Source organism: Hypanus sabinus, chromosome 20, assembly GCF_030144855.1.
Source record: "Hypanus sabinus isolate sHypSab1 chromosome 20, sHypSab1.hap1, whole genome shotgun sequence".
NCBI lineage: Eukaryota > Metazoa > Chordata > Chondrichthyes > Myliobatiformes > Dasyatidae > Hypanus > Hypanus sabinus.
The window spans coordinates 21622412-21647108 of NC_082725.1; the positions used below are offsets into that span (position 1 = coordinate 21622412).

At 39.6% G+C, this 24697-nt stretch overlaps 1 protein-coding gene across 4 annotated transcripts in view; it reads left to right on the forward strand.

The window, feature by feature from the left end:
* pign (phosphatidylinositol glycan anchor biosynthesis, class N) overlaps positions 1 to 24697 on the forward strand; it is a 129087-nt gene that overhangs the window by 93804 nt on the left and 10586 nt on the right. For all 4 annotated transcript variants that reach the window (XM_059945227.1, XM_059945230.1, XM_059945229.1 and 1 more), the window contains 7 exons: positions 1417 to 1519; positions 6782 to 6884; positions 12814 to 12900; positions 15460 to 15515; positions 15803 to 15878; positions 22952 to 23025; positions 23135 to 23177. In XM_059945227.1, the coding sequence (XP_059801210.1) occupies positions 1417 to 1519; positions 6782 to 6884; positions 12814 to 12900; positions 15460 to 15515; positions 15803 to 15878; positions 22952 to 23025; positions 23135 to 23177 (542 nt within the window). The remainder of the gene's footprint in view (positions 1 to 1416; positions 1520 to 6781; positions 6885 to 12813; positions 12901 to 15459; positions 15516 to 15802; positions 15879 to 22951; positions 23026 to 23134; positions 23178 to 24697) is intronic.

Genomic DNA, 24697 nt, shown 5'->3' on the forward strand with positions numbered 1-24697 from the left:
TATGGTGCTTTCTTCCTCAACTATTTCAAGTGTCAACCGTCTATATTCATAGGATACTAATTACTTTATACTTTATTTATATGACATATGCTATTAACTTTGTTAAGCCTTGTTATTCAGTATAATCTGAACTGTATGGATTCCAGGGTCATAGATTCATAGGCCATGAAAACAGGCCTCTTGGCCCATCTGCTCCTTGCCAAACAAGCTTTTATTTAAACTAGTCCCATTTGCATTTAACCCGTATCACTCCAAACCCCCACAGTCAGTTGGGATCAGAAGCAGCATCTCTTCCTCGCAGACAATCAACACTGGCATGCCTCAAGGATGCTTGCTTAGCCTACTGCTGTATTCTCACTAAATTTATGACCGTGGCTAGACACAGCTCAAATGCCATCTATAAATTTACCAATGACACAACTGTTGTTGGTGGAATCTCAAACGGTGACAAGAGTGAGATAGATCAGCTGGTTGAGTGTTTTCACAACAACAACCTTGCACTTAGTGTCATAAGAGCAAGAAATTTATTGTGGACTTCAGTGATGGGAAACATACCAATCATCATTGGGAAGGCAGTGGTGGAAATTGTGAGCAGCTTCACAAGGTCTCAGGAGATCGATCTTGTCTTGATACAATCACAAAGATGGCATGATAGCGACTAAATTTCATTGGGATTTGAGGAGATTTTCTTTGTCACCAAAGACTCTAGCAAATTTCTACCTTGGGAAGAGCATTCTGACTGATTTCATGACTGCCTGGTATGGAAGCGCCAATGCGCGGGATTGTAAAAGACTACAAAGGGGTATAAACTCAGTCAGTTCCATTATGCCTCCAAGAGGACCACAGCCTCGTCGTAGGATTTGGAGGCTTGCATGCCTCAATGACTTGGAGAGCTATGTTGGCTGGAGTCGAGGCTTTATGCTTTGTCTCTTGGTAGGTTCACCCATGCTATGCAGGTCAAAAGGTAGGGCCAAACTAAAAGTGGTCCACCGGTCCTCCAGGTTCTGTGTTAATTAGCCTGATACTGATTTTGTAAGTTTGGTGACCTAGTCAACTTAATCCAAATCCCAGAAACAGAATTTTTGCAGTGTTGCTTGCCACACCTTGCTTTTCACAAATAGGTTAAAGTTCCGCATATGAATTTCTCAGCAGCTGTGAGAGAGTACTTCCGATGAGAAGTGTTCTGGGGTATTCAGAGGACTCAAAGGCAATCATATAAACAGAAGATTTTCCTTAGCATGATTTCTACTGAATTGAAGTAGATATTTTTGTGCTAATTATTAAATGCCGTTTCACTAAGCATACATCCTTTTATTATAATAGTATGAATTCTGTTGCCTTTGATGATGTGATATCACATTTTACATTGACGTTGAATGCTGTTGCATTTCTGATATCCCTTCCTTTTTCTTGCAGCCTCCTCCTTGCTGATACCTTTGCTTAGCTCAACACTTATCTTTCAACGGCTGCTGAGCATTTATCTCTCGTTGATGTCCACCTACCTCTTGTTCAGCACAGGGTATCCTTTTATTTTCCCATCTAAAACAAATTGCTGATGTTAATGAGCAAGTATATGACTTTTTTTTTCAACATATTTCTCGGAGAACTTTTCCCCAAACTTTACAGTTCCAGAGGTGCTGTAATATATGCATTGTTCACTTGTTTGTTGAACAAATGCATGTTGAACCAAGGATATTCTACGTGCTTTTTCAGTTTAAACAGAATTGCAGGTCAAAAAAAAACTACACAGTGTAAGGTTATTGCACAATTTTCAAAGAGACACCATGATGTTCCATAATGACATAGTATCATTTTGTTAATGCGGCATAAGTAATGCTCTAATATCTGTACTTGTTATGTAGCATAATAAGGCACTGAGTAACTTCTGTGTTGAAACATTAAATAGGCAGTATTTGGAAACATAAAATGAGAACATCATGATCACATGCTCTCCTCATGAATAACATGTGGGGCAGCACAGTTGCGTAGTGGTTAGCACAACGCTTTATGGTGTCAGCGATCTGGGTTCAGTTCCTGCCACTGCCTGTTAGGTGTTTGCACGTTCTCCCCGTGACCGCATGGGTTTCCTCCAGGTGCTCCAGTTTCTTCCCACAGTCCAACGACATATCGGCTGGTAGGATAATTTGTCATTGTAAATTGTCCTGTGATTAGGCAAGGGTTAAATCGGGTTGCGCAGCTGTAAGGGCCAATTCCACACCATATCTCAATAAATAAAATAGACACTAACTTCCCTACTACCCCAGGTCATGATAGGCTCCGTTTTCTTGGAATTCTTTAGCATGGAAGTACAGTAGACATTGTTTCATCCATGGAAGTTGGGTTGTGTGTGTGAAGTTAGAGAGGTTATCTCACTCTGTTCAAGGGTGGGAGGAATGGAAGTTTGTTTTATATGAATGTATGTATTTAGAGATACAGTGTGGAACAAGCTCTTGCTGCCCATTGAGCACTCAGTAATCCTCCTATTTAACACTAGCCTAATCGTAAGGCAATTTACAGTAATCAGTTAATGCTGGCTGGCAACGGACTTCGAGGAGAATGGTCCTGGTTTCTAATCCGGCTGCCCCCTTGCACGCTTTCCATCCGTGCTGGGTTGAGCATCGAGCTAGCAACTCGACCTCGTAAAAAAACAAATGCTGAGGTAACAGCAAAAAAATGTTCCTTGATACACCACAAGACGTGAAAAGGACCAACAACAAATTAACCTACTAACCAGTACTCCAGTACTATTTTGGACTGTAAAAGTGGAAAAGTGGGTATGGATTGAGGACTACCAAGGAAGAAAGGTGTTTACTGGTTCTACATCATAGGTGTACATTTTCTTGACACAGCAGATGCCTTACAAGCTACGTACAATTTTACTATAAAATTACGAATACCCCTTTTATTGTAGTATGGTAGTAATTGCAGAAACACATCAGACCCAGAAAACCTTTTGGGTGTTCCCATCTGTAGTACTAATGACTTTAGTTTTTACAGTAGTGATAATTGTAAGATACAGTACACTAATCATTTGTATGAATGCTTTGTGTCATTCTTAGTGGATATTTGGTTGGTAGGTACATCAGCGACAAGCTCTCATCATATAGCACCTCGAACTTGGAAGATGTACCAATACATTTCTTTAAACAATATCTTAGACTTAGTCACTGAAGATCAAAAGTTTGGCGAAAGAATGAGTTTTAAGGAGATGTTAAGGGAGGAAATAGTGGTAGGGAGGTACAGGATGGGAATTCTAGAGTTTCAAGTCTTTGGTTTTTAAAGGAGAACATCTGCCAGTGTTGGAACAAATAAAAGATGGGATGCTGAAAACAAGAAAAAATATGCAGCATATTTTGGACACCCATGAAATCTGCAGTGGTTGGCTCCAAACTAGAAATTCAAGGCAGTGATATTTAATTCCTTCTCAGAAATGTTTAATGCCATTGGTTTTCTTACAATATTTTGGACATCTTGCTCCTGACATTAAAATAGTTGGTTTTAGAATTTTTTTATTTGTGCATAAAACCTTAATTGCAGTCATTTGTCTTTTATGAATGTAATAGAGCAGCTAACTATCTGGCAGCTGGATAAGATCATGGCTGACTTTCATCGTCGCAATATTCTATCCAGCTCTCAAATTGCTAAACCCATTGTGCATGTACTGTCATAGTCTATCTCCTGTCATGGAACTTATTACTAGTTTTCACTACATGAGCTCTCTGTAAACCACAGGTTTATGTCTGAAATTAGGAGCAACCTGAAGCACATATAGCAGGCTTAATGGTGATATTAAAAGAAGTGCTAGATGATTCTGAAGACATACATTTAAATGCTAGAAAGATAGATTTAAGTATTTTTCTGGTGGTTATTTGCTCTTTTAACACTTCAATGTCAGTTCTGTTTCGACTAATTGCAGATAAACTGTGAGCTCCAGACTGATTATAAATCTCTGGGCTCAGCCTAGCAATCATATTGCAAATTCTCACATAAATAGCAGATTGGATGAAGAGACAAAATCCATAGAATTTTTGGATAAGTTAATATTAAACAAGGAGCAATTTTTATGTCTTACAGTAGACTAGTTCATTTAGTATAAACTTTGTGTCTGACTCATGATGCTGTTAGTCTGTGGTCACTAGGATTTCACACTGCAAGCTTTAGATGTGCTCTTCAGGTGAGACTGGTCATCTTTGGATAGGCAGTTAACTGCCTTATGGCACAACTAAATGGAGATTAACTGGCCGTTTATTAATCTGTTGCATGGGAGAATCACACTATGCATCATTCAGCTGTTGAGGTTATACCCTGAGTAGGAGTCGTTGCTCCTCACAGTAATTCTTTGCAAGAAGAATTCTTTGGGACAGTTATGAGCAATGGAGTCAAATCATAAATGAATGAAAATTCTTTCCTTTGTAGACCCAAACTGGAAAATGGTGGTAATTGATTCAGCCATCAAAACTAATTGCACTCTGGAATATTTGAGATGTTGCTCTTCATTATGTTTGGAAGAGACCTGTGTGGTATTCACAGTTTATGCAACTTTTTATCAATGTTTTATTCCTGTGTAATCTAGACAAAATTATTCATGACTCACCATACCTCATTGGTTTGAGACAATAAACGTCTGTATTATGGGTGCAGAGATGTAGGTGTAAATCAGTTTTTGAGTTCAGTTGGTGAACTGGTGATCTAGTGAATTGATAATATAGGATGATTATAGGAAAATAATCAAAATCACAAATCACACCCACCCTGGGTTTTCTCTCTTTTCTCCTCCTCATTTGGGCAGAAGATACAAAAGCCTGAAAGCACACACCACCAGGCTCACAGAAAAATGCTATCCTGCCGTTATCAGATGAAGGAGCAGATTGACACTTGACCTCACAACGTACCTTGTTCTAATCTTGCACTTTCTCTGTAGCTCTTGCATTACTGTTGTACCTCAATGCACTGTGTAATGATTTGACCTATATGACAACTTTTCACTGTATCTGGGTACTTTTGACAATAATAAACCAATATCAATGCAAGTATCTCAAAGGGTGAGCAGTTTCAAACTCCTGGGGATCAGCATCTCAGACTCAACATATTGATGAAGACATGCCAGTGAGTTTGAGTTGATTTGGTATGCCAGCAAGGATTGTATCAGATTTCTACAGTTGTACTACGGAGAGCTTTCTGACTGGTTGCATCACCCTCTGGTATGGAGGCTCGTTGCGCAGGATCATAGGAGGCTACAGAGGGTCGTAGACTCAGCCTGCTCCATCACGGGCACAAGTTTCCCCACCATCGAGGACATCTTCAAAAGGTGATGCCACAAGAAGACACCATCCATCATGAAGGATCCTCACCATCTGGGACATGCCCTCCTCTTTTTACTGGCATTAGAGAGGAGATACAGGAGCATGAAGACCTACACTCAATGTTTTGGGAACAGTTTCTTCCCCTCTGCCATCTAATTTCTGAACAGTCCATGAATTCATGAACACTGCCTCATTAGTCCTCTTTTGCACGGCTTGTGATTTACAGTAATTTGTTATGCCTGCACTATACTACTGCCACAAAAGAACAATATTTCATAATCCACATCAGTGACAACAAACCTGATTCTGAATTTGAAATGACTGATAGAATCCAAGGACAGTGATAGGAAAATGCCCTGTGAAAGCTTCTGCTGGGATCTTGCATTGTCCGGCTGTAAGCAGAGAATTAAAAAGGCAAAGCCCATTAAGTCTGGGTCTCCATTCTCTTTGCACTGATCAGGTAATACTGAGATACTCTGTTTTGAGTGCTTTAGTAAATGCCAGCAATTCTCTCCTGAACCTGAAGCTTTTGAATCCGATTTATCAAAATGGCAGAACCAAAATGGAGATTGTGCATTGCTTCTAGTGTGGAATGCTAATTCTGGATGGATGCATTCTTGGAGGTGTCATCACTTGATTCTTTACTTGCAACCGCCTCATGAAATCTTCTTTTGACTTGAGCTTTAATATTTTTCTAGGGAGTTAAAATGATTAAGAGGAAATAAGTGGCTCAGTGGCATAGCAATTAGTTCAACACTTTATAATGCAGGCAGTCAGCGATAGGGGTTCAATTCTTGCCACTGTCTGTATAAGGAATTTGGATGGTCTCCACATGACTACAGGAGCTTCCTCCATGTGCTCCAATTCCCTCCCATGCTTTTCCCTCTCTTTCCACACTGGCTTTGTGAATTGTGGACATGTTAGACTGACGCTGGAAATGTAGCAACCCTTGTGGGCCACCCCACCACAGTGTTAGATGTTGACACAATTGACACGTTTCCCTACATGTTAATACCCCTCTGAGTTTCTCCTCAGGTTGCCCAACTCAGGAGGTTAATCATTAATCTCACGAGGCTTTCAGGGTAAGTCTTGAGGCTTGAGAGGCTTTTATCTAATGTGTCCAGGTGAAGGGCAATGAACATTGGTAATAATTGGCCTATCCATGCTTGAGTTTTTTTTTGTGTTCCTAACTCAGCTCCTCTGAAATGGAGTTCCTCTGATTGAAATACCTGTTAATAAATCAGTAAGGAAGTCTTTCTTTGATCAGTGTGTTCTTGGAACCTATCAAGTTTTCTCCCCATGTTTCTCACTGGCTTGACATAAGACCCATAAATTTAAATAATCTTTAAAGGAAAATGTGAGGTAGTAGGTTTTCCTTTTAGTTATTTTAAAGGAATGAATAATAACCTTGTATAACATTTGGACGGTGAGTAATTTCATTGATGGTTTTGCCTTAACGAGGATCACGCTTTTATCAGATATGAAGCTTTATTTCCACTCCTGCTGTCGTGCTTAACATTTGTCTGGATTCACCTGGAACAAGAGACGATCCAGCTTCACCATGTTTCTCCAGTTTCAAAGGTAATAAGACACCGTATGTTTTTAAATTAGTCATTTGCCAAAAAATTAAACACGAAAGTTTCACTGTGATGTTGCCACTGGTAATAATAGCAAAGTATTTCTGTAAATAGACCCAGCAGGGGATTGTATGTGCTGTACAAAGTACAAATAATACTGTTACAAAAATATTGTTATTTAACAATATTCAATGTTGTTACAACACTAGGCTTAAATTTGCCCTTGTGTGTGTCGGTGTGTTCAGGATTCCCGAGCAGATGTGAAGGTCAGGGACTTGCTGACTGACCAGTGCTGGTGCTTTTTCAATTTTCCTTCAATATTGGACTAATGGAGTCCTGTGGGGGAGCAAAAGCTTGTTGGAAATCCCCAGTATATTTGTTCAGGTAGCTGCTCCCAGATCCAAACCTAGTGCAGGATCTGAGTCTCTTCATTTCATTGCAGTAGTCACAAATACTTTCTTCTTCACAGCTATAAAGTTTATAGCTGTGAAGAAGAAAGTATTTGTGATTATTCTAATGTTTATGATTAAATCTGAAATATTTTCATGTGATTTTATTTCTATATTCATAAATGTTGGTTGTTAATTTCACTTTCAATCATTTTAACTGCTTTTGAACACCCAACATAGTCAATCATTAAAATACCCTTGACAGCTTTGATATATGGAAGAGATCTAGGCTTGACTTGCCATCTGAAAGGTCTTAGCAGTTTTGGGTGTAGGCCTTGTTCTGGGTCACATGTGTAACCTGATTGGCTTTGGGACCACGGTTAGGTCCAGGATCCTGTCTGTCAGCATGTTCTTCTTCAGGCACCGGTTAAGTTCAGAAAAACTGTTTCTCTGAGGCAAATGCTGCTGAGCCCCACATAGCAAATCAGGACCATTGTTATGTCAATGTGAACATTGCATGTCTTGTAGTACACTAGAATCTTGCTAGGCAGGAGTCGGCAATATGATCTGCATTAAGGCCAGGGTGGTTTCTGCTTTATCCCGGCTACATACTGTACTTCACCCAGGTCAGGATGGTTTGCTTTGCTAGGAAATAGTTGTAAGAAAACAGTGTTTCAGTTGAATGAATTTGGTGTTTCATCCACAAATGGATCAAAAGCAAGTATGACATTAAATTTTCAGCAATGATCAGGTCAGGTATGAAAAACATTATCATTTCTGTAGTTCAGGTTCAGATCAATCTAGATCTTTAACTTTTGTACTGAATCAGATATATAGGTATGATTAATAGAGCAGTCTCATTCTGATGTCATGGGTTGATAGTTCAGGGCTTTGATGAAAGATGCAGCATTTTGGGATCATATTCTACCACGGCAGCTAGGAGAGTTAAATTCTAGTAGACAAATCGGGAACAAGGAAATATAGATTATGGCTAATATTGAATCAATAATTTTGTTATGAAAAAGAAACTTGATTCAGGGATTTATCTTCAAATCTGGATGAGTATGCTGCAGTTCATTAAAATCTGTGTGGATGAGTGTGCGCCTATGAAAACTTGCTGTACATTCCCAAGCCATAAGCCGTAGATGAACTAAGAAGTTCGTCATCTTCTGAGGGCTAGATCTGTGGCATTTAAGTCTGGCGACTCAGGTCTCTAGAAGAAAACCAGGTACGGCTTGCAGAGGGCTATTTCAAGGGCAAAGCGACAATTTTGAACAAAGTTGGAGGCGACATCAGATATATGACAGCTCTGGCAAGGTTTGCAAGACATTACTTCCTACAAAGTGAAATCCAATAGCATGAACGGCAGTGATGCCTCACTACAAGATGAATTTAATGCCTTCTATGCCACTTTGAAAGGGAGAATATAACTACAGCTGTGAAGATACCTGCAGCACCCAGTGACCCTGTGATCTCTGTCTCAGAGGCCAATGTTAGGCTGTCTTTCAGGAGTGTGAACACATGTGGGGCAGCAGGCCACAATGCAGTACCTGGTAAGGCTCTGAAAACTTATGCCAGTCGACTGGCGGACGTATTCAAGGATATTTTCAGCCTCTCACTGCTATGGTTGGAAGTTCCCACCTGCTTCAAAAGGGCAACAGTTATACCAGTGTCTAAGAAAAGTAGTGTGAGCTGCCGTAATGACTATCATCCAGTAGGACTCACATCTGTAGTGATGAAATGCTTTGAGAGGTTGGTCATGACTAGAATCAACTCCTGTCTCAGCAAGGACCTGGACCCACTACAATTTGCCTATCACCATATTAGGTCTATGGCAGATACAATCTCAATGGCTCTTCACACGGCCTTAGATCACACGGACAACACATCAGGATGCTGTTTGTTGACCATAGCTTAACATTTAACACCATCATTCCCACAGTCCTGATTGATGAGCTGCAGAACCTGGGCCTCTGTACCACCCTCTGCAATTGGATCCTCAACTTCCTAACCATAATCTGTGTGGATTGGTAATAATATTTCCTCCTCACTGCTGATCAATGCTGGCGCACCTCAGGGATGTGTGCTTGGCCTGCTATTCTGCTCTCTTTGTACTCATGACTGTGTGGCTTGGTATAGCTCAAATGCCATCTATAATTTTGCTGATGATATTACCATTGTTGGTTGAATCTCGGATGGAGATGAGAAGGCGTACAGGAGCAAGATGTGCCAGCTAGTTGAGTGGTGTCGCAGCAACATCCTTGCACTCCATGTCAGTGAGATGAAAGAGCTGATTGTGGACTTCAGGAAGGGTAAGACGAAGGAACACATACCAATCCTCATAGAGAGATCAGAAGTGGAGAGAGTGGGCAAATTCAAGTTCCTGAGTGTCAAGATCTCTGAAGATCTAACATGCTCCAAACATATTGATGCAGCTATGAAGAAGGCAAGACAATGGCTATATTTCATTAGGAGTTTGAAGAGATTTGATTTGTCAATTAAAACACTTGAAAACTTCAATAGGTGTACTGTGGAGAGCTTTCTGATAATGTGCATCACTGTCTGGTATGGGGTAAGGGGGCTACTGCAAGGGACCAAAAGAAACTACAGAAAGTTGTAGAATTATTTAGCTTCATCTTGGGTACTAGTCTCTGTAGTATCTAAGACTTCTTTTAGGAGTGGAGCCTCAGAAAAGCAGTATCCATTATTAAGGACTCCCATCACTCAGGAGAAGCTCTTTTCCCATTGTTACCGTCAGGGAGGAGGTACAGAAGCCTGAAGGCACACCCTCAGAGATTCAGGAACAGCTTCTTCCTCTTTGCCATCCCCTTCCTAAAAGGATGTTGAACCCATTAATACCACCTCACTTTTTTATATTTCTGTTTTTGCACTGTCTTTAATTTAACCGTTTAGTAAACTTGCATCTACTGTAATTGTATTTAATTATTTTTTCTTTCTGTATTATCATGTATTGCATTATACTGCTGCTGCTGAGTTAACAAATTTCATTACACACGATATTAAGCCTCATTCTGAATCTGATATTTATCCTCAGCTGCTGGACAAAACTACATGGCTGAGCTAAAAGTATCTCTGTCCCACAGCTACTAAGTCAGTACTTGACTTCAATGGCCAAGTAGACCATTTAGTTCAAGAGCGATTTGGGGTGAGTCAGTAGTGTCCATGTCCTATGGAAAAAGTAAGTTGAGATTTCTTTTGACTAGGTTTTAGATAGGCCTTTTAACAATGCACTCCAAAATAAGTCTACAATACTTCTTTAGAATCACTGTGTTCGGCTGCTAGAAATCAACCCCAAAGACATGCTGAAACTTAAGTGTTTGGTCTAAATATTCAGTTTGTAAAGGTGACATGAATGGCAAGCTCTCTGCATGTTTACAGCATTCTTAAAGATAGGTTTCCAAAACAGTACAGTACGCTGCGGCAGTGGCAAATACTGTGGAGGGATGGAATGCAGTTTCAATTCTATCAATGATCTGAACTTTCTAACCTCAGGATTTAAATTGAGGCTGTATGCTCTCCCCGCAGAGAACTTGAGAAAGCAGGCTTCTAGCTGCTAAGTAATAACATTGACAGTGATGCAGAAGCTGTAGCAGAAAAGGAAGAGTCCATACCATTAGAGAAACAAAATATATCCCAGTTTCGGTGCAAAAATGTGCTTTCTAGAATATAGAACATGGAACAGTACAGCTCCTTTGGCCCACAATGTAGTGCTGACCTTTTAATCTTCTGTAAGGTCAATCTAACACTTGTCTCTCATATAGTCTTTCATTTTTCTTTCATCCGTTTGCATATCTAAGAGTCTCATAAATGTCCCTAATATATCTGCCTCTATTACCACTTTTGGCAGTGCATTCCACACACCCATCTCTTCCTGTGTTTCAAAAAAAACTACCTCTGACATCCCCCTTTCTTTTTCCTCCAGTCACTTTGAAATTATGCCATCTCATAATAGCCTGTCCATTCGATCTATGTCTCTTATCATTTTATACACCTCTATCAAGTCACCTCTCATCCTTCTTCGCTCCAAAGAGAAAAGCCCTAGCTTGCTCAGCATTTCTTCTTAAGTCATGCTTTCCAGTCCAGGCAGCATCCTGGTAAATCTCTTTGAATAATGATTATATGTTTTAAAATAAAGCTTTTGCCCAGTTTTATTAGAGTGATTTTAATTAAACACTTTACAGATTTGTGATCCCTCATGCCAAATCCTGTTTTAAAGTGTGAAAGTGAACACAGCATCTCATCTAATTAAAATGCATTCATTTTGACTGCTACGCTGCACTTTCCGAAATGCAGTCCCGCACCTCAAATGAGACTGTGTGGTTTTAAAAAAAAAATCAATAGAGCAGAGATACCAAAGTAATTTATTTGCTATAAACAGGCGGCCTATACAAAAGAAAAACAATGTGGTGTTGGTCACAGAGCAGTAAGAAGTCAAATTAAACAGTTCCAAACTGGTCAGCATTGAGCTTATTAACATGATAGCTATGGATGATGAATCTGTATCTGCTAATTTTGGAGGAAATTTGCTTTTGGACTTACTGATCTAACTTGCAGTCCACATACTGTGTGATTAGTTTCAGAAACCAACTTCATATGGATCAGATTTTGGCATGTAATTAAAGCTGAACTTCAGAAACTATTACTTCACAGCCTTCTATTTAACTGGTAATCTCCTTACATTCCATCTTTTTTGGTGTCCCTCACACATCAAGATTAAAGCCTCAACATTTTGTCTCAGAGACAAAGAGAATGAAGCAAGCAAAATTTATAATTTCAGTGCAGTAGCGGTCTGACATGGACTATGAGATACTACACTAAGTTTGGACAGTGCCCTTACTCAGGAAATCTGGTCAGTGTTCTAACCCAGCCTCCCTTCACTTTATGTAATTTGTTCTATTTTAGTTATTAAGAAGTTAACAAATTTCAAGACGCATGTGGGTGATAATAAACCTGATTCTGATTCTGAAGAAATACATAGAGCATGAAAATGTGGACACAATGTGAAGAGGAGCATCCAGGCGTCAAAAATTTAAGCTATGAAGAAGGACTACTAAAACTGGAGTGTTTCTCATGTGTATAAAGAGGATCTTAAAGTGTTTAATGGCATAGATAAAGGTGAAACTACAGCATGATCTCTAGATCCATCAGACTACTAAAACAAAGTGCACAGATATAAAATTTGAGAAGGTTTTGGAAAGAAACTCTTCAAACAAGTTGTGTTTTATACTTATTATGTACTTCTAGGTAGGATAAGAGGTGATTAAAATTTCAGATTCATGTAAGAGAGTATTGACTGCACTGACAGAAAGGGAAGCATGTCCTGGGTGAAGGATGCAAAAAGGATTGAGTGGTCTCCCTCAACTGTACTTCAGTTTGAAAGAGACATGACAACTTTTCATTCCTTTATGAATTCCCTTTGATGATGTGAACTATACTATATATCTCCACAATGACACATATATACAGTGGTTAACACAGAGTTCAAGATTTCTCCTGTCATAAAATGTATTTTCATTCTAACAGCTGTCCCAAATGGATTTCACCCAGAAGGCTGACAACATTGAAACTCGACAGCTCAGACTAGATGATATAAGACGTTCTTATTTCTTTGTATCCTTAAGCTTTTAATGTTCTACATTTTGTGGTGGTGTTTGGAGTTATTTGTTTTTAATTGGTCTAATTTTCAATTGTAACTGGAAAGAAGCTGTCATTGGCTGAATCAAAGGGAGTGAAGAATCAGCTTATAGGAGGGAGATTGAAAATCTGGCTGAGTGGTGCCACAACAACATCTAACTCAATGTTAGCAAGACCAAGCTGATTATTGATTTGAGGAAGAAACTGAAGTCAGTCCTCTTTGGGGAATCAGAGGCCCAGAGGATCAGCAGTTTTAAATTCCTCAGTGTTATCATTTCAGAGGACCTCTCCAACACTTAAGTGCAATTATGACGAAGCATGGTAGCTCCTCTGCTTCCTTAGAAGTTTATGAAGATTCAACATCAAAAACCTTGACAAATATCTGTAGATATGTGTGGAGAGTACATTGACTGGCTGCATCACAGCCTCGTATGCAAACTCATGCCCTTGAATGGAAAATCCTAAATGGTAGTGGCTACAGCCCAGTCCGGGTAAATCCCTCCCCACCATTGAGCACATCTACACGGTGTGTTGTCAAAGAAAAGCAGTATCCATCATCAGGGACCCCACTACCCAAGTCAAGCTCTCTTCTCACTGCTACGATCAGGAGCCTCAGGACTCATACCACCATGTTCAAATGGTTCAATTTAATATTGTATACATTGAAATTGAACCTGAAATTCTTACTCTTTGCAGACATCCACGAAACAAGGAATGTCAAAGAATGAAGAACAGCAACATCAGAACCCCAAAGACCCCCACCCCAACACACAAGCAGCAGCCTTCCCCCTCCTGCTCCCACCCCCCAACACACCACACCCCCGCCATGAAAGCAAAAAGCCCTACAAGAGACTTTGATCTAGAGTCCGTCAAAATCTACAGTCCGTAACCCAGCACCTTAGACGGGCTCTTCCTCAGGAGCGGTTATAATCACTCAGCCATCAGCCTCTTCTCTGAGGGGACAGCTTCACTTGCCCCATCATTGACCTGTTCCCACAACCTATAAGCTGATTTTCAAGAACTCCTCAGCTCACGTTCTTGATATTTATTGCTTGCTTATTGATTGATTTATTTATTTATCTATCTATCTATCTTTTTTATATGCAGTTTGTTGTATTTTGCATGCTGGTAATCTGCCCTGTTGGGTGCAACCTTTCATTGATTTTATTATAGATATTGGATTTTCTGAATATGCCCACAAGAAAGTGAATCTCAGGATATGTATATAGTGCTGGAAATGTACTTTGATAATAAATGTATGTCGAACTTTGAACTTTAATGTGTTGTGTTCTCTGATGCTATTCTAGCTGGAGTTAGAATTTAGGGCAGACTGTGATTCTGGCAAATTTGCTTTAGATAATTTTAGGAAAAGATAACTCCCTAATGAGTAGCTATTTCTGGGGCAGCTTATTGGCTATCTCTGAAATTCCTCCAATAAGGGTTTTGTCATTCATATAAAATATTTGCCTGCCCAGACCGGGCAGCTGTACCTGCAGCTCGGAATAAATATGACTTCTGGAGATAATCACTGACTTTTTCAAAAATGTCTTTTTTTTTCCAGTTTTTAAGGCAAGATTAGGACTCCTCAAATTTCCACAGAACTCCTGTTTTTTTTTCTTGGTATCACTTTGATGTTCTTCTTGATGGAGCAGGTGAGATACCTGTTCAGCACCGTCAAGTAAGGAGCTTGTCTGTAGTTTGAAGGTGGCTCAACTTCCATCCAATGACATGACTGGTGCCTCCCAATCACCCACGGAGATGAAGATTCCCAGAATTTTGGGGCTGAAATTTGCCATGTGCCCCACAGTCATGCTGCTAAGGTATTTTCCATTTGCTCCTGTTTCTGCTGAAGAGATTGAAAAAGAATCTCCTGTAGTTTACCGTAATTGCTTTTCCAATAACTGAGCCCTAGGGATCACAAATAACCTGGCTTAGTGTTGCTTTTGCTTGTTGGTTCAGTCTTTGCTGCAGTTGACATTCAAAGAACCTGCCAATACTTTTGCTCAGTGACCAGCATCTAGAGAGATATACTAGAAGTATCTGCACTTCCTCTGAACACAAAACTAGGTTCTAATTTGAGGTGTCCTGTAATCAGTTTGCTTTTGAGGCTTCTACGTTAAAAATGGAATGGAAATAATACTTTCAAGAAAGATAATAATCATTGTAAAGATAATAGGAGAATTTTGTACCTTGGGTCTGTTCCTTAAATGAGTTCTAAAAAGTACATATTAGTTCATGTCTCATCATATTTGGGTGGTATAGTAGGTTAGATGTGGTTTGTTTAAACCTTATGGAAGTTCTTCTGTTCCCAGTCACTCCACTTCACCTGTTTGAACTCCGGATTGTATTTGAATTGATCCAGTGATGTATAAATGCCATTAGTCGGTCGGTCGTAACACATTTTCTGGATACACATAATTCAAAGGCTTGTAGTTAATTAATGTGATGTAGTTCTAGCTTAAAGATGAAGACTAACATAATTGCTCCATGTGGATTGTAATTTTTCTTGAGTTTTCCTTAACCAAGAAATTGTAGATTTTCTTCTTTGTGACAGCTTTCTTTGGCACTGGAAATATAGCATCTATCAACAGGTAATCCAAGTTATTTTTTAAATGAACCTCTGCGGGTGGTTAATAAAGGTTGATTTTTTTTTACAAAGATAGTTTAATACCATAATCACAAGATTCTTAAATGTAATGAAAAGCAAAATTGCATTGAATCTACTTGCCTAATTCATAGCATGTAGAATTAGATATTTAGAAAATAAAACAGAAAGCAAATGTAAAATCTCTCTACTGTGTCTGCAGGGGATGGGAGGAACTGAGAAGAACAAAATGTGTTTATTAATATAGCTATGTTCTTCATCATCTCATTCCAGTTTTGATCCTGCATCTGTCTACTGCTTCATGACAGTTTTTAATCCTTTTATAATGGGAGCATTAATGATGTGGAAGGTTAGTATAGTCATTCTAATGTACTGAAATCTGTTTTTGTGCATTGTTAATGGTCATACTGAATTTTTATAGACCACAATAATATATCAGATGGATCAATGTTTTAATTCACCCAGCCGTGTCTCTTTCTCCATTGCAGAATCCACTTATTTCTTAAATTTTTTTGAGCTTTTTACCTGTGTTCTTCTGCTTCAGGTTCATTAGATACCTTACTATCTGAAAAAACCTTGCTGATATTTATGTCATTTAATAGTAATTTTGACAGTGTTTCTATTTTAATTTCATTTTTTCCAATGAATGCATTCCTTTATCTATAAACGAAGTAGCCTCTGGGGCTTGCAACATTCCTTGTGCTCTCCCTTCTAAAAATATGGCGTCACAAAGCTTTAACAAAGCTTAAGAAGTTTACACAAATGGTTTCCTTTATAAAAGTGGGCATATGGTATCAGTTGATCACCAGTCTGCTTCTGTCAAAAGGTACAGCAACGGCGAGGTAATATTGCAGTTCTATGAAACCCTGGCTAGATCATGCTTGGAATATTGTGTTCAGTCTGGTCACCTCATTTTGGAAGGACATGGAAGCTTTAGAGAGGGTGCAGAAGAGATTTACCAAGATGCTGCCTGGACTAGAGAGCATATCTTACAAGGATAGGTTGTGTGAGCTGGGGCTTCTCCCTTGGAAAGAAGACAAATGAGAGGTGACTTGATTGAGGTGATAAGATGGCAAGAGGTACAGATCAAGTGACTAGCCAGAGTCATTTTCCCAGGACAGAAAGGGTTAACAACAGAGGACATAATTTTAAGGTGATTGTGGGAAAGTATAGAGGTGACAGCAGAGAGCTAGGCATAAAGTTAAGAAGCAGGACCTCCAGGGTAGTCATTTCTGGATTGCTAGCAGTGAGGGAAGAAACTGGATGATTTGGCAGATAAATATGTGGCTGAGAAGCTGGTGCAGGGGGCTGGGCTTCAGGTCTTGGATCATTGGAATCTCACTGTGGAGTATGACCTGTACAAAAGGGACAGGTTGCACGTGAACCTGAGGAGACCATTATTCTTGCAGACAGGTTTGCTTGAACTGTTGGGGAGGGTTTAAATGAATTTGGCAGCGAGGTGGGAACCAGAGTGAAGGAACTCAGGATAGGATGGATGGTTTAAAAAAAAGCCAAAATAGCATGCAGTTAGACTGTCAGGATGGACAGGCAGATGATAGAACAAAATTGCAGCCAGCAGAGTGAGTATCAGTGCATTAGGGATACAGAATCGAAAAGGGTAGCAAATACAGTACTTAAAGTGTTATGTCAGTGTACAGAGTCTAAGAAATAAGGTGGATGATCTTGTTGCACTATTACAGATTGTTAGGTATGATGTTGTAGCCATCACTGAATCATGGCTGAAAGATGGTTGTAGCTGGGAGTTGAATGTCCAAGGTCACACATTGTATCGGAGGGATAGGAAGGTAGGCAGTGCGGGTCGTGTAGCTCTACTGGTAAAAAGTGGTATCAAATCATTAGAAAGATGTGACATAGTATCGAAAGATGTTGAATCTTTGTGGGTTGAATTAAGAAACTGTGAAGGTAAAAGGACCCTGAGGGGAGTTGTATGCAGTCTTCCTAACAGTAGCTGGGATGTGGACCACAGATTACAACGGGAAATAGAAAAGGTGTGTCAAAAGGGCAATGTTATAATAGTCATGGGAGATTTTAACATGCTGGCCAATTAGGGAAAATCAGGTTGGTAATGGATTTCAAGAGAGTGAGTTTGTTGAATTCCTACGAGATGGCTTTTTAGAGCAGTTTGTCATTGAGCCTATTAGGGGATCAGTTATACTAGATTAGATGTTACATAATAAACTGGAGATGATTAGGGAGATTAAGAACTCCTAGGAGGAAGTGTCCACAATATGATTGAGTTCAACTCGGAAGTTTGATGCAGAGAAAGTCTGACATAGTAGTATTTTAGTGGAGTAAAAGAAATTACATTGGCATGAGAGAGGAGTTGGCCAAAGAGAAGAAGATGCTGGCAGGGATCACAGCAAATCATCAATGGTGTGAGTTTCTGGGAAAAAATGAGTAAGGTGCAGGATAGATGTGTTTCAGAAACAAAGAAATACTCTAGTGGCAAAATAGTACAACTGTGGCTGATAATGGGTGGCAAAGCTAATATAAAAGCCAAAGAGAGGGTATACAACAAAGCAAAAATTAGCAGAAAGATAGAGGATTGGGAAGCTTTTAAAAACCTACAGAGAGCAACTAAAAGAATCTCTAGGAGGGAAAAGATGAAATCTGAAAGCAAGTTAGCAAACAATATCTAAGTGGATAGTAAAAGCTTTTTCCAAGTCTGTAAAAATAAATAAATAGATAGATAGATAGATAATAAAAAGATAAAACAAAAGAGATGAGAGTGGATATATGACTGCTAGAAAATGAGGCCGGAGAAATAATAACTGGGGATGAGAGGATGAGAGAAGAACTGAATGAGTATTTTGCATCGGTCTTCACTGTGGAAGACACTAGCAGTGTGCCAGATGTTGAAGGATGTGAGAGAAGAGATGTGAGTGCAGTTACTATTATAAGGGAGAAGGTGCTTAAAAAGCTGAAGGACCTAAGGGTTCATAAGTCACCAAGACTAGATGAACTGTACCCTTGGGTCCTGAAAGACAGCGGTAGAGATTGTGGAGACATTAGTAGTGATCTTTCAAAAATCATTGGACTGTGGTATTGTGCCAGAGGACTTGAAAATTGCAAGTGTCACTCCACTCTTTAAAAAAGGAGGAAGGCAGCAGAAAGGAAATTATAGGTCGGTTAGCCTGACCTCAATGGTTGGGAAGATGTTGGAGTCAATTGTTAAGGATGAGGTGATGGGGCACTTGGTGCCACAGTACAAGATAGGACCAAGTCAGCATGGTTTCCTTCAGGGAAAATCTGGCCTGGCGAACCAATTGGAATTCTTTGAGGAGATTACAAGTAGCATAGATGAAGGAGATGCAGTTGATTTTGTATATTTAGACTTTCAGAAGGCCTTTGACAAGGTGCCACACATTTGTCTGCTTACCAAGTTAAGAACCCATGTTATGAGATGAAAGTTACTAACATGGTTAAAGCATTGGCTGATTGGTAGGAGGTAGCGAGTGGGAATAAAAGGGTCCTTTTCTGGTTGGCTGCCAGTGACTAGTGGTGTTCTGCAGGGGTTGGTTTTGGGGCAGCTTTTTATGCTGTATATCAATGACTTAGGTGATGGATTAGAGGCTTTGCTGCCAAGTTTGCGGATGATACAAAGATTGGTGGAGGGACAGGTAGTGTTAAGGAAACAGGTAGGCTGCAGAAGGACATAGATTACAAGAATGGGCAAGAAAGTAGCAAATGAAATACCATGTTGGAAAATGCATGGTCATGAACTTTCGTAGAAGAAATAAATGTGCAGACTATTTTCTAAACAGGGAAAAAATCCACAAATCAGATATGCAAAGGGACTTGGGAGTCCTTGTGCAGAATACACTGAGGGTTAACCTGCAGGTAGAATCGGTAGTGAGAAAGGCGAATGCAAATTTAGCATTCATCTCAAAAGGTCTGAAATTCAAGAGCAGGGATGTGATGCTGATGCTTTGTATGGCACTGGTGAAGCCTCACCTTGAGTATTGTGAACAGTTTTGGGCTCCTCATCAAAGAAAGTATGTGCTGGCACTGGAGAGGGTTCAGAAGGAAGATTCCGGGAATGAAAGGGTTGTGATACGAGGAACGTTTGATAGCTCTGGGTCTGTTTTCATTGGAATTTAGAAGGATGGTGGGGGGGGGGGGGAAATCCCATTGAAACCTTTCGAATGTTGAAAAGCCTAGACAAAGTAGATGTGGAAAGGATGTTTCCCATGGTGGAGGAGTCTTAAGACAAGAAGGCTCAGCCTCAGGATAGAGGGATGTCCATTTAAAACAGAGATGCAGAGAAATTTCTTTAGCCAGAGGGTGATGAATTTGTTACCTTAGGCAGCTGTGGAGGCCAGATCGTTGGGTGTATTTAAGGCAGAGATTGATAGGTTCTTGATTGGACACAGCCATGATTGAATGGTGGAGCAGTCTTGACGGGCCAAATGGCCTAAATTAGCTCTTATGATCTTATGGTCTATGGTCCTTTTAGCATTTTGCTCTGAGTGGTGGGTGTGTGGAATGCCCTGCCAGGGGTGGCAATAAAGGGACATTAGGGACAATTAAGAAACTCTTACATGGGCACATAGTTGATAGATAGTAAAATGGAGGGCTGTGTAGGTGGGAGGGTTAGGTTAGAATATGTCAAAAGTTGGATCAATATCATGGGCTGAAGGGCCTATACAGTGCTGTAGTGTTCTTTGTTCTAGGTGCAGACCTCTGTGCATAGCAGTCCTGAGATGCTCTGTCATTCTTAGAAATATTCTAGGTTTGGTGAGATGTTTTTCGTCATCTCCAGTGGCGCTTACAAGGTAATATTCCTGGTTATCTGCCTATTAATTAGACTCAGTCAGTATCACTAAAGTAGATTATTGATCATTATCATAGAGAGGTAAGAAGAACTGACATTTGTGAACCTGTGTGCAAATTGAATGTGCCATTTCCTATAGAATCACCATTCTGCACCGAAAGTACTTAATTATGAAGTGCTTTGTAAATCCTAGAGATGAAAAGCGAAAGATAGGAATGCATAAAATTAGAATATGCTGGAAATAACTCAGCTGAAGAAAGCGAATGAAACGAAGTTAGCATTTTGGATCCATGACCTTTCATGAAAAGTTAGGAGTTAATTAAGTTTCAAGATGATCTGTTCTCTGTATGTTGTGACAGTTGATTTCAGCATTTGCATGCAAGTCCTGAATTTTTCTGATTTAAATGTTTCTTTTTTAAAGAGCAGATTCAAACTCACCTGCTTACTTTTAAACAGAGAATCTGCCTCATAACTGATTGACCCATTCCATTCATTGGACTATCTTTATAAGATGCTTAATTCTTCTGCAGTAAAGCTCATGGCTTGTAACGCTTATATTCAGCATTATGTCCAATCAGGTGCTTAGATCCTTGATCCTGACTATACACATTGTCTGATTTTCATTCCATGTGCAGTGCTGTCTGCATTAAATTCAGTTCATCATTGTTTTGTGCATGTATAATATTCCCATCTAGTTTGGAGACATTTGAATCTGCTTGTTCTCTAGTAATCATCTATTTACTGCATAATTTCACTTTGTTCATTGATGTGTCACTCATAGTATAGCTAGGTAATTATGTTAACATGTGGAAAGGCTGCATTTCTCTGTCTTGTCTTCTGCAACATGAGTGGGACTGTAAAAAGGATGGGCAAAGCCACAAGTGACACTTTTTAAAATAACGTTATTGGCTGTTTAACTCCAAGTTGAGAGGACAGTTGATGATTTAGTTCAGTATCTCATCCAAGTGGCGTCGTCTCAGACAATGAGGGATGTCCTTATCATCATACGTGGCATGCCAGTTTAGATTTTATGTTTGAGTGTCTTGAACATACAAACTTATGACCCAAGAGCTGAGAGACCCAATGGTCTTACTCAGTAAACCAGACCCAAGTTAGGCAGAAATACTAAACACTCAGGTGCAAATTTCAGGAACATTAAAACATAGTATTCACGTTTTCATAATATTTACCTAGCACCGTACTCCTCTCAGGGATTGCAATGTTGCCAGTAACTTTTGATTAACCAAGATTGCTACCTAATTGGCTTTACATTGCTGTTTGCAGTTGTCATCCACTATCCCTTCTTTCCACTGAAAGTTACCTTGAATTAAGAAGGCACATGATTTCTCTTGAGCTATCTGCTGACACAGCCTTTGCTTCTAGTTGCCAAATAGAGAATGTGGCAGCCTTTGATGTCATTACATAGAGCAGCAAAAATTATCATGAACCTTTGTTTGCAACAGCCACAATTCCCAAGATTATTTTCAGGTCACTGACCTAAGACTTAGGGGCAGAATTAGGCCATTTGGCCCATTGAGGCTGCTCTGCCATTTAATCGTGTCTGATCCTTTTTTTTCCTCCTCAGCCCCACTCCCTTAGTTTTCTCCTGGTAACCTTTGATGCCATATCCAATCAAGAACCTATCGAGCTCTGCCGTAAATACACCCATCAACCTGGCCTCCACAGATGCCTGTGATAATGAATTCCACAAATTCACCACCCTCATTTGCCACTTTCTTGCCCATTCTCCTAACCTATCTAAGTCCTTCTGCAGCCTACCTGTTTCCTCAACACTCCCTGCCCTCAGCCCCCACCAATCATCATATCATCTGCAAACTTGGTAATAAAAACATCTATTCCATCATCTAAATCATTGATAAAGGGCATAAAAAGAAGCAGACCCAACACCAACCCCTGCAGAACACTGCTAGTCACTGGCAGTCAATCAGAAAAGGATCCTATTATTCTCACTCGCTGCTTCCTACCAATCAGCCAATGCATAACCATGCAAGTAACTTTCCTGCAATACCATGGGCTCTTAACCTGGTAAGTAGAGTCATGTGTGACACCTTGTCAAAGGCCTTTTGAAAGTCCCAATAAACAATATCCACTGCATCCCCTTTATCTATCCTACTTGTAATCTCCTCAAAGAATTCCAACAGGTCTGTCAGGCAAGATTTTCCTTTAAGGAAACCATGTTGGCTTTGGCCTACCTTGTCCTGTGTCACCAAGGACTTGGTTTATGTATTTTGCATTTTCATCAAAAATGTACTTTACTTTGAAGATCATTCAAGATTAAGGTTTATTTAGCATGCGTACATTGAAACACGCAGTGAAATGCGTTGTTTGCATAACAACCAGAACACTGGAAGGTGTGCTGGGAGCAGCCCACAAATGTCACCACACATTTTGGTGTCAATATAGCTCAGTAGAACAACATAGAACACACAGAACAAGCTTGTTCCTCCCAGTCACCCACTTATACAGCTCAATGCCATCGTGAGACCTTTATTGAGGTCATTGTGTATTATGCCATATATTGTGTAATTAATTTATGTTTATCTGGGTAATAATTATATGATTGAGTACCTCACAGATCATGAACCCTTATTTTTTATTTTATTCAGATTTTAATTCCTTTTGTAATCGTGATGTGTGCATTTGAAAGTATTCAAGTTTCAACTCAGTTGTCATCAAACAGGTACTCCTAGTAACTATGTATGCTATATAAGATGATTTTGCAACATATTGATCTACTGCTCAAAATAATATGTGAATCTTTAACGCACGTTTGTGATCTTCTCCAATAGCCTTTTCCTGATTGTTCTTTTAATCTCCGACATCATGGCTTTGGTGAGTTACTGTTAATATGTAAATAAACTGATGGCTTCATAAATTAATTTTCAACTGACGTTATACGATGAAAGAGAGTGAAAGAAAATTACCATTATAGGTAATATTTGCACATTTTGCTTTGTTTTGCTCAACATCAAATAAATTCAGATTCAAAGCCTTATGAATGTAGTCAGTTATTTGTGTGATAAAGAAGATTTTTTAGAACTTTTTATATGCATTTCCTATGTCCCAAAACAGGCAGTGAATGTTCTTATTGAAGAGCATGCACTGCAACAACATTAAGAATCACAATGTATACAGGGTCCCACAAACAGTAAAGTGATCATGAATAGACATCTTTCAGTTCATTGAAGGACAGGTGCTGGCTTTAACAGAAGGGAAAATTTCTTCAGAATTTTTCTGAAATAAATGAGGGAATCATTTATAACCATTTATGAGAGCAGTCTAGGCCTCAATACAATACCTTATTTGAATGAAAGCACCAGTGCCATCCTTCCTCAGGTTTCTCAGTGTTAGGCTAGATTTTCATGACTCAGAGGCCCAAGGGATCCATTCTGGTATTCTACAACACAGTAGGAGCACAACCATTTAAAAAAAAGTGAGGACTGTTTCTACATTCGCCACCTCAAATGGAGGTGCCTTCTAATCCACGTCCTGATCCGTGGTGACCAACATTTTCATTGAAGCTTCTGCCCTGCAATGACGTTCTACTGATGAGCTTCTTCACTTGAACTACAGTGTTTGATGTGACCAGCCACCTCACTCCCACAACCACTGTGGATTCACAAAATGCTGATCCACTGCAAAGCTCACGCAGGTATACACAGTACCTTGAGTAACACATTTTTACCAATAGCCATCAAAATTTTCCTCCATTTCATTGCCATTCCTGTAGCTGTTGGAGGAATTATACAATGAAAGGGGTTATGAGAAAATGTAAGTTAACAATGCATAATGAATGTGATGGCAGATGAATGACAGATGTAATTTTATTCCCTGAAAAGCAATTATAATAATGTGAGTAAAGTAATATTCAAAAGAGGGAACTAGGAATATAATCGGCATTGTGTGGGCAGTAATGACAAGCAATTACAGCACCAGAACACACAATACTCTTAAGTGGTATGCATACAGTAAATGGTGCAATACATTCTCAGAGGAAGTGGCTCACTCCTCTTATCTTCCTTGACCTCATTAAATCATCAAACTTTTGCCAGCACTGAGTAAACATAAATGATTTGTACGATTTAGCACTATACCCTGTCTACCCATTTCCAATGTACTTCATTCAATTGAGCCAGCGCCTTGTCTGTTTAATCAACTGAAGACCTTTCTTTCACCCCTTCCCCCATTAACATAGAAGGCCCATTGAGGGTGGGTTCTGATGTTTATAGTCTACTCCAAATATTAAAATGAGATAGAGATTATGGAGGGCTAAGGTCCCACTGTTGGTCAATGGAATTAAGCATCTTAAATGGTTTAGCATGGGCCTTTTTCTGTGCTGTACTTTTCTATGA